The 16,518-nt window shown below is 43.7% G+C and overlaps 1 protein-coding gene across 7 annotated transcripts in view; it reads right to left on the bottom strand.

Moving 5' to 3' along the window:
* PECAM1 (platelet and endothelial cell adhesion molecule 1) overlaps positions 1 to 16,055 on the bottom strand; it is a 62,342-nt gene extending 46,287 nt beyond the window's left edge. For 4 of the 7 annotated variants that reach the window (XM_048817912.2, XM_048817911.2, XM_048817914.2 and 1 more), the window contains exons 1-5: positions 15,723 to 16,054; positions 15,514 to 15,540; positions 8,824 to 9,114; positions 4,990 to 5,289; positions 2,473 to 2,742 (exon numbers count right to left, since the gene is read on the bottom strand). In XM_048817912.2, the coding sequence (XP_048673869.1) occupies positions 2,473 to 2,742; positions 4,990 to 5,289; positions 8,824 to 9,114; positions 15,514 to 15,540; positions 15,723 to 15,756 (922 nt within the window). In that variant the 5' untranslated portion in view covers positions 15,757 to 16,054. Of the gene's footprint in view, positions 1 to 2,472; positions 2,743 to 4,989; positions 5,290 to 8,823; positions 9,115 to 15,513; positions 15,541 to 15,722 lie in introns of all 7 variants that reach the window. The other 3 variants (XM_048817910.2, XM_048817909.2, XM_075119219.1) reach the window with 1 other exon arrangement.
* Between the last annotated feature and the right edge of the window lie 463 nt (positions 16,056 to 16,518).

Below are 16,518 nucleotides of genomic sequence, written 5' to 3'. Positions count from 1 at the left end.
ATTTCCCAGACTACCCAGGGGGAATAGGGTGACTAGATGTCCTGATTTTATAGGGACAGTCCTGATATTTGGTGCTTTGTCTTATATAGGTGCCTATTAACCCCCACCCCCATCCCGATTTTTCACACTTGCCGTCTGGTCACCCTAAGGGGGAAGGACACAATGAAGTGAGGAATTGTTTGTGGTCTATTAGCTATTTTTATCCACCAGCTTGGTAATGATACATAGTCTATTGCCATCCCAGGGCCCCTCTTTTGTGGCCTGGGGTGGCCCTGCAGGCACCCTGCTTCAGTTTCCCAGAATAATCCAGTCATAGTCAAGGTGTTTGAAGTAATATCCCTCTCAATATAATTCAGCTCCCAAAAAGGCCCTTTTCTGCTCACCTCTCAAGGTTAGAGTCTCCTTCCTGGGACTTTGTTCCAGCCCTGGCCTGCCTAGCCTGTAGGACTCTCCGCTCTGGTTCAGTGGTTTCCCAGCCCTAATTCCTAGAGCTCTGTCCAGGCTGAGCTCTTCCCCCCTCACCAACTCCTCCTTCAGCCAGCTTCTCCCTTGACTGGCCTTGGAGCCTCCTTTTGAGTCACCCTCCAGCCAGAGTCAGGCTCTTGGTCTTCCCCAGGTGGGTCTAACAACCCCAAAACACCGGTCTCTGCTAGCTGGGAGAGAAGGGAGCCTTGCCTCTCCCACTTTACAAGGCTTAAAGGAACGATGGTCCCTCCCTTTCAGGCACTAACTGCTCCTTGGGACCACCTTCCTCTCTCCCTACGGCTGCTTCAGTTGCTTCCCTGGACATAAAGAACAGAGTAATTACCTCCTCTGGCCTTAAGAGGACAGTACTCCTTTACAAGGCACAACAAATCTGTGGCCACGAGCAATGGACACAACAGCTGCTAAATGAATCACGCATATACAGCAAGGGGGGTAGAACCAGGACCTTCAGCTCCAAAAACACACGCTACAACTACTCAAGCCAAAGGAGTATCTCCAAGAGCTGTGGTAATGCTGATGTTTATATTCTCTGTGACTCTCTGACCACTAAAGAGAAACACAATCTCAAAATCCTTGAGCAGGTCTGATGTCCCTTCCAGGATGAGGCAGCAGAGACACACAAACACATTGAAGAATGGACATGACATACTCCCCCACCAGTTAGCCAAAGCGGATGTCAGCACTACATGAAATCCAAGAATTAATGTGGGTAGATTAATCTCCAACCTACAATTTAGGTTGGAAGTATCACAAGAAAAGGTTCTGATGTCAGATTTCTTCGGGGGGGGGGGGTCCCGGCCAGACTGTAAATTGGCAGAAACAGCCTCTCTCATGGTATTTTAGCACTTTTGTTTGCAGACATAGCTCCAGCCAAGGAGTGCATATGAAAATGGACAATAGTGAAATGGCCAAAAGCTTTTTCTGAACCCCCATGAAAATAGTTCAGTTTGAGTTCCTGGTGAAGGTCCAGGTCTGGTTCTTACTTTATCCAAAAAGACTCACCTGCCCTTGTCTTAAGCCAGAAGGAGAATTATTTTAAAAGAACCGAGCAGAGAAATACTACCGTGAAGGTTGGTGACATAGGAGCCTAGATTAAATGGATTAAATAAAATAGATATTCAACCAATCTGCGCATGCCGGCCATGTGGCTGTATGGCTATTCTGCATATTACATGATTAAAACCCTAGGGAACCCTCATTCATTATAACATAATAAGAAAAAACAACAATAACTCAAGCAATGACCCAACTTGTGTGTGGCACCACTGTCCTCTACTGGATGAAATGAGAATTGCTCAACTGCAAGTCATAGACTTTACACTGCAAGCTGTGTAAGAAGATTCTCCTTTAATAGAGCACTGTGCATTTGGAGCGGATGGATGTTTAACCCCATTGTCACTGTGAAGTTCCAAATGGCCATGGCATGCAGTTTAATGATAACCATGAAATGCCGGGTGGCCATGGATTTATCAGTACCTTCTACTGGTATAGCACTTTACGTTTCCAGAGTACTTTATTAACATCCCAGAAAAATATGACCATCCTCATGCTACCACTGGAGCAAACTGAAGGACAGAGAGGATAAGGGTCCATATAAACTATAGAACAGCCTACATTCAAAACTTGGTGGATTTATCATGGCTGGACTTTGGCCCTTCTCTAACACTGGCTGCTCCTGCCATTGTGGATGAGACCAAACCACTTTATAATCAGGATTTTTTTAAAAAATCACTCTTTCCCCCCACAGCCCTAAGTTAACTTGGTCACCTTGTAGTACAAATGTGATCTTTGCTGACGGACAAGCAGTGGTCAGGCCCAGGTCCTCAATGTTATCTAGGTGCCTATCTCCAATTAAAATCAGTGGGAGTTAGACACCTAAATACCTTTGAGTCTCAGTGTCAGCCAGGATTAGAACTCAGGAATTCTTCCAGGTGCGAGTGTCACCCTCCTAAGCTAAGAGCGATCTAGAATTAACAGTGCTCCTACCTTCCACAACTATGTGCATGCTGGTGGTTTTGGACACTCTCCCCAGTTCCACTTTGCACGTGTAATTGCCATTGTTCTCTACTGTGGCTATTGCAGAGTAGGTCAGAGAATTCTGACCGCGTGCACTGTTCAATATTCTTCTGTCTTTCTGGATGAGGATTTCAATTTCATATTCCCGGGCTAGAATTGTTGTGCACACAATGTCAATTTTGTCTCCCTCTGTAACGTTCCGTGGGGACTTGGATGTCAGTTTAGGATGTGAAAACGGTTCTGAAAGGCAATAAATATAAAGCCATTGTGACATCAACCTTCTCTTTTTTAAAAGAAAATATTTGTTTGGGTCAGTGAGGAATTCATATCTTTGCTGCTGCTATTGTTTGGCTAGATACCCTTTTCTGCAGAGCTGCATTAACAGGAAGCAATGCATCAGTTCACATGGTGAAAGCTCTGCCAACAATCTTTTTATTTTAAATTGAAGCTTAGATTTTAAGAGAACCCAGCTACAGTTGCAGAAAGACTCCAATAATTTTTGATCCTGCAATTTTCCATCATCTTTGCTAATGACCATAACAAATGGTGTACAGAGTTGTACACAGATGTATGTGCTGTATATGAATCAAGACTTACATTTCTCTTGGGGACCAGTCCTGCAAGTTACTGAGCACCCACAACTTCAACTAGAGTGATGGGTGGGCAACATAGTAATCAGCTAACCTAACAGCACAGATCAAAACATGTTAGAATCTAACCCTGATGACACAACATTTGGATTTGGATCCTGAACACTGATGACATTAGGGGGCGTATGGATCCAGAGTTTTAGTTCACACCTATCTTCCCTCCAGTAAGCCAAGAAACAGATCTGCTCTGTCTCTTACAAATACTGCAGCATTCTCATACAGTCACACAGGGGACTATGTTTTTAACTAAAAACAATGATATCACCATTTCAAGATCTCCATGTTTCAGGCAAACAACAAATTATAAGAATTACAAGCGGTTACAGGGAACCCCGACAGAGGTGCCCTCCTGCGGACAAGCGCGGTGATGCACAGCCACAATCTACCTCAGTGTCCCCTTCATCCACCCGTGCAAAGGAATATTGTCTCTCTCTGTGGCAAATTCAAACCATTTTTTCCATATAAAGTGTCACAATCAACGGATCCCTTGTAGTAAAAACAATTCCTCTCAAAACCACACAGTAAAACAGGTTACAAGGCAGCAGCTCTTCAGTCCCAAAGGTCACTGTTCCCAGGTCGCCCACCCAAGAGTCATTCTCTGTCCCAGCTCCTTTAGCCACTCTCCAAGCATCTACCTGAGAGACCTAACACCCGCTTCTCCCCCACAAGGCTTTTGTAGCCCCAAGTCAGGTCTCCTGCAAGAGGGCTCCCCACAGTGTTCCACTCCTCAGGCCTCCTTTTGTGAGTCCTACCCCTGCTCCTGGGGCCCTCGCTCCAGAGTCAACCCCTTGCTTCTGGGTCCAGCTTATACTGACCGAGTGGTTCTTCTCCTCATTCCTTGGGCCTCTGCACAAGCCTTCCTGAAACTCGGCAGGGTTCCCCAACTCTAGCCAGTCCTCCCAACGGCTTTCCTCACAATTCATCACCAACAACTAATAGTTACGACTCTCCTTCTGGTCTCCTGCAGTTCTTTCCCTCTGGCCACTTGCTGCTGCTGTCGGTCTCTCCTCTGTTCTCAGGCAGCATTCACCTGCCCCTTCCTGACCCTCTCAGGGTACATCTACACTTCAAGCTGAGGGTGTGATTTCCAGATCAAGGAGACATACTTGCACAAGCATCCTAAAAATAGCCACAGTGCCACAAGCAGTGGGAGGGGCTACTGCCCCAAGGACATACCTATGGTTCTGGGTGGATATGTACTGGGGGCGGCTAGCCCTTCCCACCACTTGAACTGTCATGGCTATGCTCTGTTTTTAGCACACTAGCTCAATCAGAGCTAGCATGCAAATGTCTCCTCAACCTGGAAACCACATCCCCACCTCAAAATGCAGACATGTCCTCAGTCTATTCTCAAGCAGCTCTCCCCTGCCCCTCCCTGGCCTCTTACAGGGGCCAGTCACCCTGTGACACAAGCAAAGAAATGTAAGGGCACAAACTAAGGGCATGTCTACACAACAAAATTAAGTCGACTTAACTTATGTCAACATACAGCTGCCACAGTAATTACATCACTTGCGCATGTCAGCACTTTGCTGCTTGTGTCAGCGGGGCATGTCCTCACCAGGAGCGCCTGCACCGATTGAACTGTCAGTGTGGGGCATTGTGGGAAGTTTCTGAAAGCCAGCAACTGTCGATGTAAGCAACGCAGTGTCTACACTGACACTGTATTGACCTAACTACATTGACTCTATGCCGTTGACTCTATGCCTCTCACGGAGGTGGAATTATTACATCAACGGGAGCGAAATTTTAGTGTAGACACTTACATAGTTAGGTTGACATAAGCTGCCTTGCGTCAGCCTAACTCTATAGAATAGACCAGGCCCAAGCAACTTACCCACAACTGTAACAAGTGTCACGTTACTGGGCTCTGACGTTTCAGAACCGACTGCTGAATTAACCTGGGCAATACATTGAAAACGCAATATTCGATCCCCCTCTTCAACAGGAAATTCAACAGATGCAAAGTTTTCTTTTAATTCTTGCTTCTTTTTCACTTGTGGCAGTTGACTGGGCAATAGTTTTTTGAACACGAAAATGAAGGGAGGCTTTTCTTCTGGTTCTTCACACCGTAAAGTCACAACTTCACCCTCCTTTAATTCTGTTTTCAGGGCAGTCAGTTTTGGCTGGGACAGCCCTTTTGAAAAGAAAATAAGTAAATATAATGAGACAGACCTACAGCAGAGACTATCTGTGACAATTGTGCTAGTGGCTATTTTAATGAACGAGCAGAAACAATCTGATCTCAGACCCAGGTCAGATTTTTACAGCTGACCAAAGTCTGGAATTGAACATCCAGGAACTTTAGGGAAAGTATTTTGCTGTGTGGAGGGGCACTCCAATCATACTGCTGTAACCAGTGAATCAAGACCTCTCTCATCCCATATCTCTGCAGTATTGGACATCCCACAGTGCACTTTCCTAGCTAACTTAGGCGATGTTTGCACTAGGAGCGTTCTACCAGTATATTGTGCCAGCAAAGCACTCCCAGGGTGAATGTAGCTATACCAACAAAGCTGCACTTTGTTCCAGTACAGCAATGCCACCCACATGGGTGAAACACGCTATAACAACAGAAGTGAAGTTTTGCCACTATAACAGTGTCTACACTAGGGGCTTCTGCTGGCACAGCTGTCAGTGAGGGATCACACCTCTTCATACTCCTGACTAACACAGCTGTGCTGGCAGAAGTCTGGTGTGGACATAGCCTCAGAGACCACCTGTCTCCCCATGATATACTGACATAGTGATGGTCAGTGAAGGCATCTTGTGCTGGACCCTCTTTGATATAAGTGGGGAGCATGCTGGAAGGATGTTCTCTCTTAGGGCCCCCTCCTTTGGGGCTCACTTCCCCCCTTGGTTTGGCTCATGTTTGTTAATCTTCAGGACATTCTGCAAGGCCCATCTTTTTTCCCATCACTTCTAAGGAGATGGGCAGGTAGGGTGACCAGACAGCAAGTGTGAAAAATCAGGAGGGTTGGGGGGTAATAGGCACCTATATAAGAAAAAGCCCCGAACATCAGGGACTATCTCTATAAAATCGGAACATCTAGTCATCCTATGGGCAGGGCTCAGCAGCAGTGGTGTGGGACTCTGGTGGGGATACTCCAGGAAGGGAAAGCTACACTAAATGTTGCCATACCTGGGTGGCTGATGGAGTATCTGATCTTAGGGTAGTTGCCACCTCTGTTTATTCATGAGTGTATTTTTAAAAGATTGCCAAGGACACTCAGAGCTTTGCTGGGTAGAGTAGTAAAAACTGCACTAAATACATCCATGGTGCCCACAGCTGCTGGTGGAAACAGGAGGGTCATGATTTGCACCTCACCCCATTGACCCCATTCCTTGGCTGTGCTGCCAGAAGGGATTTCTAGCAGGGAGTTTTTTCCTCCCCTTCCGGTTGGTCGCACTGCTGGAGGAGGAGACAGGGCTGGGCTGACCTACAGTTGGCAGAGCCTGCAGTGGCCTCAAGCAGTCACTCACTTTCCTTTTGCTCAAGGCCAGCCTTGGCATTTTAAATTGTCAAACCACTTTGCAAACATTAATTAACCAGCTGCTCAGTGCAGAAAGAGGGAATCCTTGTGTGACTGTGGACTCCTTAAATCAAGATACTGGGGCAGAGCTCCAGAGTAAGTTACATGACTGAGCTTTATTCGTGTCCACGCTGTATGAGTTTTCTCACAGTGCTGACCCCACCTGCAGCTGACCCTGTCCCAGCAGGCACTGGGCTTAATGTAAAACCTGGGAATGGTTTCCTGTGGCAGCCTCTTCTGAGGATGCGCCAAAGTTCTGGTCAGGAATCTGGAGGGGCCATCTCCAAGACATTAGAGAAAGCTCCCCCTCGGCTGAGAGTGTGTTCCATAATAACAAGAGATAAGCAGACTTTAAAATGAAATGAGCATCACTCTAGTACAATCCAGATGCCCTTTCACACACCACAACTGGAGGATATGAAGTATACTGAGGAAGACTGAAATCTCTGTGTTGCTGAGATTAATCATTTAATGGTAGCATGCAAGAAATAACTGAGTGGTAATGTTCACATCTGACATAGGCATGTTGCTTTGAGCCAGCATAGGCTTGATCTCTGTCACTGCCTTTCTGTTTAGAGGTGGAAAGAAAGGAAGCTTAGTTCTTCTTGAGTAAACCTGTATTAATGTGTGTAAACTGGCTGCTTATGTGTGTAAGCACTACAGAAGCATTAACCGCATACCAATTTGGGGCTTCTGAGGGCAGCCCTTGTACCCTCCATTGAACACGTGGCCCTAAATTCATCAGACAGGCCAGTGACCAGTAACAGAAATGTCTCCACTCCTGTACCCCCATCCCTGTATTAAGCAAGAACCATGGTAGCATCAGCCTGGACTGGAGCCCTTTGGAAGTGCTGCTCTCAGTAATGGCACCATGTTTAAAGCATGAAGGTCACCCTCCTTCATCAATGTTTCCAGCTCCTGCACTGGAACAAGCAACAGGGAAAACTTGATTTCCCCATTTGGATATTGGAACTGGGGGTACTGGTCCTTTAAGGGAGTTGTTCTCAACCAGGGGGACGGACATGTACCCCTGGGAGTTTGCTGAGATCTTCCAGGGGATACATCAATTCATCTAGATATTGCTCTAGTTTTACAACAGGCTACAGAAAAAGCACTAGCGAAATCAGGACAAACTAAAATTTTCAGACAGTTACTTGTTTATACTGCTCTATACACAGAAATTAAAGTACAATATTTATATTCCAATTGATTCATTTTATAATTGTATGATAAAAATGAGAAAGGGAGCAATTTGTCAGTACTAGTATGCTGTGACTCATTTGTATTTTTATCTCTGATTTTGTAAGCAAGTTCTTTTTAAGTGAAGTGAAACTTGGGGGTACAAAAGACAAATCAGACTCCTGAAAGGGGGATGAAGTCTGGAAAGGTTGAGAGCCACTCCTTTAAGGCAGGTTTCAGAGGAATAGCCGTGTTAGTCTGTATTCGCAAAAAGAAAAGGAGTACTTGTGGCACCTTAGAGACTAACCAATTTATTTGAGCATGAGCTTTCGTGAGCTACAGCTCACTTCATCAGATGTTTGATGTTTTTTTTTTTAATTACAACATCTGATGAAGTGAGCTGTAGCTCACGAAAGCTCATGCTCAAATAAATTGGTTAGTCTCTAAGGTGCCACAAGTACTCCTTTTCTTTCTTCCTTTAAGGCAGGCTACCGGCCCACTACAGCCCTGGACCCAGGCTTTCTAGGGGTTGCCATTCCAAGAGGGACAATATGAAATGGTAGGCCAGAACAAGGAATGTTGGGGAAGGAGACAGGGATATGCATATGCTCCCTGTCCTCATAAGGGGTGAGGAGGGAAAAGAAACTGCCCCCCAGATGTCAATTAGTACCAGCTGCAGGATGATTTTTTTTGCTTTGTATGACATAAGGATCTGCTCTTTAGGAATTGGAATGAGGATCTGCCACTGGCCTGCTGAGTGATCTTGGGCCAGTCACTTCCCCCACCCCGTGCCTCAGCTTATCCTCATTTTACTGATACTGCCCTCCTTTGAAACGCATTTTGAGACCTTTGGATGAAAAGCACTAGAGTATTATTATTAATGTACATGGATTGAGTAGAACATAATCTATTCTGCTTTTTGTAACAAAGAAGACGACCATGGCTGAAGAGATACCTACCCTCAACTTGAACATCCAAATCATCGCTGCTTTTAATCTTCCCGTTTGCCTTCACAGAGCACTTATAGCTTCCCGAATCTGCAAATCGAGCTGGAAATATTTTGTAATGTGCTCTGTCTTGCTCCGATGTGGTATTATACAGAAGACTGTCATCCTTGTAAAATAAAAAAGCATGCTGCATCCAGAAACTGGCGCTTTTGCTAATGTCCACAATACAGGTGAGTTCAATTGACATTCCATTCTTCACCTTTTGGGATGGCACAGTGAGTTCAACTTTGTTGATGGTAATAACTTGACAGGGAACGGAAGGAAAAAGTCACATTTAGTTTCAATTTATCCAAAGCAGTGTTGTTCTCTGAAGTTGCTACATAATGCTCATTGCAGTTGCTAAAGGCTGAGAGCTCTGTGAGACAGGCACTGTCCTACTTTCTGGCCCTGAGCCTGCAATTAAATCCACACAAACAATCTCCCAGCAGATGAAAAGATGCATGTGATTGCAGAATCAGAGTCTATATTTGTATCATGCCTTGCACTATGAAGCCCGGATTGGATATGTCGGTGCTACCCCAATACAAATACAATATAATTCCAAAAAGAAAAGGAGTACTTGTGGCACCTTAGAGACTAACCAATTTATTTGAGCATAAGCTTTCACGAGCTACAGCTCACTTCATCGGATGCATACTGTGGAAACTGCAGAAGACACAGTATGCATCCGATGAAGTGAGCTGTAGCTCACGAAAGCTTATGCTCAAATAAATTGGTTAGTCTCTAAGGTGCCACAAGTACTCCTTTTCTTTTTGCGAATACAGACTAACACGGCTGTTACTCTGAAATATAATTCCAGTTATCGGAATTCCCTTTTTTCAAAATCCTCATTATCTGAATCCACAATGTTCCCCCCATGTAGCCCCATGCTAGTTAATAGCACTTCTATTTATCTGGATCCTGGTTATCTAAAACTTTTGGATGTCCACCAGGCTTTTAGGATAACTGGGATTATACTGTACTATTTTAGCCCACCTCTCAATCCTGTTGTTTAAGGATTTTTGTGGTTGATGCTCAAGGCTCCCCTCCCATCTAGAAAAAAGTTTTCATTTTCAAGCAACACATCTGTACAACGAAGTGATTTTTTTTTTTTAATTACAAGATGAAATGGAGAGCAGGGAGGGGGAAATGCAATTTTGAGCACATTTGCCTTTTGCTGTGAATATTTTGCAAAGCCCTAGTTTTAACATACTGCTCAGATTCCTGTCCACACTGGTCAGAGGAACCACGTAGGAACCATTCTGGCACCAATTGTGTTTTAACACAGTTGTTGTCACTACAGTTTGAAAAGTCATGTGACCTAAATACAACCCATGCTGGCCCACCTGTTGAATCCTCAGAGTTAATTCAGCGCTCCAGGATATCCCACCTCCTAGTGGGTGGGATTTCCTGAAATTCTGTTTCAACTTGGGGAAGCAGGTCAGCCTGCCACAGATTCTAATAATGCCTAAATAAAGAGAATGCTCTTTCGTATCAGTTATAGTTAAAAAAGGCAAGATCATGTGGGATCCACCCCTATGCCAAGAGTCACAGCAAGGTCTCTATGCACCATTTAAGTCCTACTTGAATGGTGCATAAACTTGTGCTGCTGCTCTGCTCTGGAGTGAATTATTCTCAGGCAGAGAACAAAAGTGAAGACTATAGGCAGTGCTAAGCAAAGATGGGAGAGAAAAGAAAAGAAATGAGAAAAAGAAACAGCAAGAAAAGAAATGTGGTGACTAAAGAAGTTCGCAGCACAGTGCATAAGGGGTTAGTATGAAATATTTCAGAGCTTTGTCTGCCCTATTGAGCTAAAGGGAAATTTTGCTATTTATTTCAAACAAGAGCAGGACTGGGCCCTTTGCATCCAACCTCTGTATTCACAGCAAAGTGAAACACCAAACTTTTCAAACACCTTTTTTTCATCTGTCCATAGAGTCATCTCAAGTGCTACCCCCTTAAAGAGGAGAAAGAGGTGAGGTTAAGAGAACAGGGAATTCATCACCCCAAAAAACAGTTGTTTCCCTCTGAAGTTCATTGTAGCCTTTCTGGGCTGCCATGAACTACTCATCTCCAATTTCCAGAGACAGCTGTTCTCCTAGAAACTTGACCACAGGAAAATCTTTCCTGAGGTCACTGAATTTTAGATATTGGGGAAAACTAGACATTTTAAATCACATTTGTGTATCCCTTCAAACATACATACACACACTCGAACTTGGGGAGCTTAGATGAAATGGAACTTAGTTGCAAACACCTCTTGATTGGGATTTGCAGAACAAAACCCCCAATGGATGGGGTTTTGCAAAAGGAAAACCCAGTTTGCTTGACCCAGCTCTACTGAATTTCCATTCTCTCTGCAGTAGGATGAGAAATGTGTGTACTAGAACTGGGAGGATAGAGATAGCTAAATGGGCCTGCAGCTCATAGGTGCCAACTCCGTGGGTGCTCTAGCCCTGGAGCACCCACGGGAAAAATCAATGGGTCCTCTGCACCCACCGGCAGCCAAGCTCCTCTCACCCCCCACCCCACCTCCTCCTCTCCCGAGTGTGCCATGTCCCCGCTCCTTTGCCTACCTCCCAGCACTTCCTGCCCAGCCACCACCAAACAGCGGTTTGGCAGCATTAGCATGCTCTGGGAGGGAGGGGGAGGAGCAGGAATGTGGCGCACTCAGGGGAGAAGGCAAGGAAGAGGCAGGGGTGGGGATTTGGGGAAGGAGTTTGAATAGGGATAGGGAGGGGGTGGAGTTGGGGCGGGGACTTTGGAGAAGGGGTGGAGTGGGGGTGGGGCCAGGGGCAGAGTGGGGTCAAGCGCCCAAGGGAAAGAAGGAAAGTCGGCGCCTATGCTGCAGCTGACTTGTTCTGGTCTGCTTATCTCTCATGATTCATTGTTTCCAAGTCCGCTAGCAAGGGAGTTTCAGCAAGAGAGGAAAAGCCAACCATTATACTTATCTGGGTAAATGGAAAATTGCAGAGCAGCCCAATGTGCTGCTGTATCTAACCCTGTAGGCCTTGGACCAAATTGATCGCTGGAGTAATTTAGCAGAAGTCCCAGGAGTTATTGCAGGTTCTTTTATCTGCTTTACCTGGCTGCATGATAAAAGATACACAGTGACTGGAGACACAGTTGAAGCGTTGGTTGTATTTTCTGTACTGCCATTTGAGGCTGGTCTTTCAGGAAAGGGAAGATAAATAAAGCCTGATCTTCCAACTTTTGCTCCTGTGAGTAGTCCTGACCCTACATGAGTGGCCCCACTGATTTCAGTGAGATGATTTTCACAGGTAAGGACAACTTGTGTGAGTAAATCTATAGAATCAGGCCCATCATTACAGCCAGCTAAATACAGTTTTATTTCTGAATGTATATTATTGTTTAGGGTTTTTTAACATGAATGTCGGATTCAGCATAATTTTTCAGGGAGCTTTTTCAGGATCAAAAGCTCTGAATTTTAGGGAGACTCTGTGAAATTCTATACTTTTACTTTGTCCTCTCAGATAACGGTTACTCAGGGCTCCCATTCTGCAAACCCGTCTGCACTTGAGTAACCTTACACACCTGAGCAGGCCAATAGCACTCAATGGGACTACTCACGTGAATAAATGTAGGCCAGTTCTACACTAAAAATGTTAGGTCAACCCAGCTACATCACTCAAGGATGTGGAAAGTCTGCACTCCCGAGTGACATCGGTAAGCCAACCTAGCCCCCATTGTAGACAGTGCTAGAGTGATGGAAGAATTCTTCCACTGACTTAGCTACCACCTGTTGGGGAGGTGGATTAACTTCAGTGACAGGAGAACCTGGTCGCAGGAGTGGGCTCCAGTACTCCTCTCATTGCTGTAGTGAGTTTCTACACTGAAGCACTACAGGGTTTCTAGTGAACATGTAACCATAGGCATGTGGATGTGTGTTGTCCATGTTACTCAAATTGTCCTGAGCTATTGAACTTCTAACTGTCCAAACATTGGGCTTTACTTACCCAAGTTGGGAGAAATTATGGTCCTTATATAGAGTTAAGGTGTGTCACTCAGAAAATCCCATTATACATGTATATAAAAGGGCAAGACTTACAATGACAAAGTCGAGGTCTCTATATAAGGTCAATGGAAGAATTCTTCCATCAATGATGGGCCTGATTCTATAGATTTACTCACACAAGTTGTCCTTACCTGTGAAAATCATCTCACTGAAATCAGTGGGACCAAAAGTTGGAAGATCTGGCTTCAGGAGCAAAAGTTGGAAGATCTGGCTTTATCTATCTTCCCTTCCCTGAAAGACCAGCCACAAACACATACGGCCAATTCTTCAACTGTGTCTCTTTTATCACATAGCCACGTAAAGCAGCAACACGGTCAAGTATCTCATTTTCCAGAGTTTTGTTAGTTGATGTCACAATATTCAGATTTAAATGTAGGTCTCTTTCTTGGTGAACAGCAAAGGAACAGTTAAAACCCATCATTGCAAGATAGTTTTCCCCAATTATTTCTCTTTCATTTTTTTCCTGCAGGAAATAATTACAGTTTCTCACACAATTTCCCAGTTTTCTGGTGGCCCAAATAGGACTAAGGAGCTCATGACTGAAGATTCAATCTGCTTCCATATCTCACAAGCCTCAATCAGGCAAACTCTGCATAGCTCATCTCCTGCTGTTTTATACTAGGTCTGCTATTATGTTAAACTCTTATGCACTCCAGCGTGGCAAAAATGTTCTAGTAAATACTGCTTTTCAAAATGTACAAATTGAGGGCCTGATCCTGAAACCCTTGCCTAGCCAAATCTCCCATTGCTGTACACAAGCCTCTGCTTAGGAACAGTCGAGGTCCAGAATACTGCAGAGAAATAACGCACGTCAGAACTACAATTAATCAGGGAAAACTGCATAGTACCTGCACGCAATGGGTCAAATTAATCCTTGGTGTAACTCTACTGACTTCAATGGGATTATATCAAGATTGATTCTCACCCATTCTGACTTCAGTGACACTTGAGCATGTGTTTCAAGGGATTTAAAGTTAAGCACATGCTTATGGATTTTGCTGACTCAAACCCTTTTGGACCATATGGTACTATGATTTTTTAAGCAGAACTCCCCATTAAAAGAAGGGTAAATAAGAACAGAAGAATCTGGCCCTGTAAATATATCTTTGTTATTAATAAATATACTCTTGCCTCTTAATATGAAAAATTCCATCCAGATCCATTGGATCATTGTTACAATTTTCCAACAGATGGCAAGGTAATACCAGACCAGTTTTTTTTTTTAAATGGCATCAAAGTACTTATTTAATAAAGAAATATTTATTCCTTTATCACCTCAAAAATTATACATTATGAGCTGGTTTCAGAGTCTCAGCCGTGTTAGTCTGTATCCATAAAAAGAACAGGAGTACTTGTGGAACCTTAGAGTCTAACAAATTTATTTGGGCATAAGCTTTTGTGAGCTACAGCTCACTTGATGCATCCGATGAAGTGAGCTGTAGCTCACGAAAGCTTATGCTCTAATAAATTTGTTAGTCTCTAAGGTGCCACAAGTCCTCCCTTTCTTTTTACATTATTAGCAATAAGTCTTATTCATGTAGCTATAAACAAGTCAAGGAAAACAAGTTTATGGGCTTTGTTTGCTTTCGCTCATCCTAAAATTAACGGCTGGTGGCTACGCCCAGATTGCTCAGAATTTAAATTACCAATTAGCTAGAGGGAGCTCCTGAGAACCCTTGTTCACATTCAACCACCAAAATGAAAGATGCGGTGGGACAGTTTCCCTGCCTCTGGTGGAGTTGCCCCCTCCCTGTTTACTTGTAAATCCTCCTAGCCAGAAATAGCTTTGCCTTGGCATTCATGAAAAGGCCTCTGAAATGTTTTTTGTATTCGAATGCTTATTTCCCAGCATAAGGGAGGGAGAATGGGGAAAAGGAAATCACTTGCTTCGCCCTAGTTTCAAAAGGACACTGTTTCAACATCATGCTGAACTTTCAGTACTCTCTGGATATTTTGCAGAACAAAGGGTAAATACATCCAGCAAGTGCCCTTAATTTACATCTACCAAATGGTCTCTCCTCCCTTCTGGGTTATGGGGACAAGACAGCGGCTTTGTTTAAATATGACAGCACTAGTAACTAGATTCCCCATTCCATCCCTTCTTTTGTGAACCCTGTCAAATGAGATTTACTGGGGGGAGGAAAGGAAAAAATATTGGCTGCACACTGCTGATTGAAACACAGTTTGCAGGAGCAAACACTGTCCATCAGGGTCCTTTTTACCAATATTTTGGGTTAAAGACTAAATGAAGATGTTTGAAAACTTTGTATATTGCACATTACCAACATTGTTTACTCACATTGAACATTTATCATTGCAATATGGAATCTTAAATAATAACTAATCCTACAAAAACCCCCACTGACTTCAGAGGAGTCAGGATTTTACCCAAGATGTCTGGACGGGATTCTGTTTCTAACTGACCATCCATGCACATTTTGTGGCATTTTTTAAACAAAAGTGGACTTCAAAGTTAAATCATTTTACATGGGTCAAATTCTGCTCTCGAGTTATACCCCTGCAAATCCAGAGAAACTCCACTGTGGATCCACACCACAGTAACTGAGACCAGAGCAGAATTAAGTCTTTGGCATATCAAGAATTTTAGAAGAAAGGGCACAACTCACCACTATCTTGAGCTTTTAAACTTGGACCTGGAAAAGTGAGAAGAAATATTATATTCAAAGCTTAAAGACTGAGCTTAAGGACAAAATGCAAAAAATTGGAAATTCTTCATGACAGAGAATTCTGAAAAATGTTTGTTTCAGGTTGATCAAAACATACATACTAGGACAACATAAAAAAACGCATGCAAATATTTAAACAGTGAACTTACAGTGTAAGAGAATCACCAGCACAGCAAAATACATCTTGTCGTTGGAGAGCAGTCACCTAGTTACAGAATAAAATGATCATCAGCTCTGGTTGGTTATGCCTTGCAGTCCTAAAGCATCACAGAAGTTTTGATTTTTGGAAAGAAACCAATAATGCAACTTTGCTATGAAAAGCTGTAGGTTTTTCCAGAACTTCGGCAGAAACTGGCTAGATATTGGTCAAGTAATCGTTCTCATTACTGGAAAGTGGAAGTGGCAAACAATGAGAATCTATCTGCTGCTAACAGGCAGATTATTGCTCAGGAAGTGACTGGTCTTTTCCTGAGAGACCCACTGAACTCAATTGCTTTGTTTAGTTTCTGAAGGTGTATTAAAAAACAAGAAGTCCCAGTGACATTTATCCTGAGACTCCTGTCATACATATATTTTGAAGTCATGCTTAACCATTTAAAATCAGAATTACATTTACTGTTGGCTCTTGCTGGATTCCCAGTAGACTATTCCTCTTCCTCCTGGCACTGAAAACCCTTTCAGAGCGGATTTAGATATGTAGCATAACTATGTGTTTGTCCCACTATGGCTGCTCACAAGGGCTGCTTTGCTGCACTCTCTATGGGACTGAAATTTCTATTGTGATGCATTGGCTCCACTATAGGTACTGTGGCAAGTTAAATTCATTTAAGCAGATATAGTGGTACAGCCCCTAGAGCAATGAGATCCTAATGCAGAGGCCTCGATCTGCTACCATTGTGCATATAAAAATTAATGTGTACTAATGTTTTTTATCTCGTATATTTA

The sequence above is a fragment of the Caretta caretta genome, chromosome 14 (assembly GCF_965140235.1).
Source record: "Caretta caretta isolate rCarCar2 chromosome 14, rCarCar1.hap1, whole genome shotgun sequence".
NCBI classification, from domain to species: Eukaryota; Metazoa; Chordata; order Testudines; family Cheloniidae; genus Caretta; species Caretta caretta.
The sequence above is the reverse complement of the archived record's forward strand: the minus strand, read 5'-3'. Positions and strand labels throughout refer to the sequence as shown.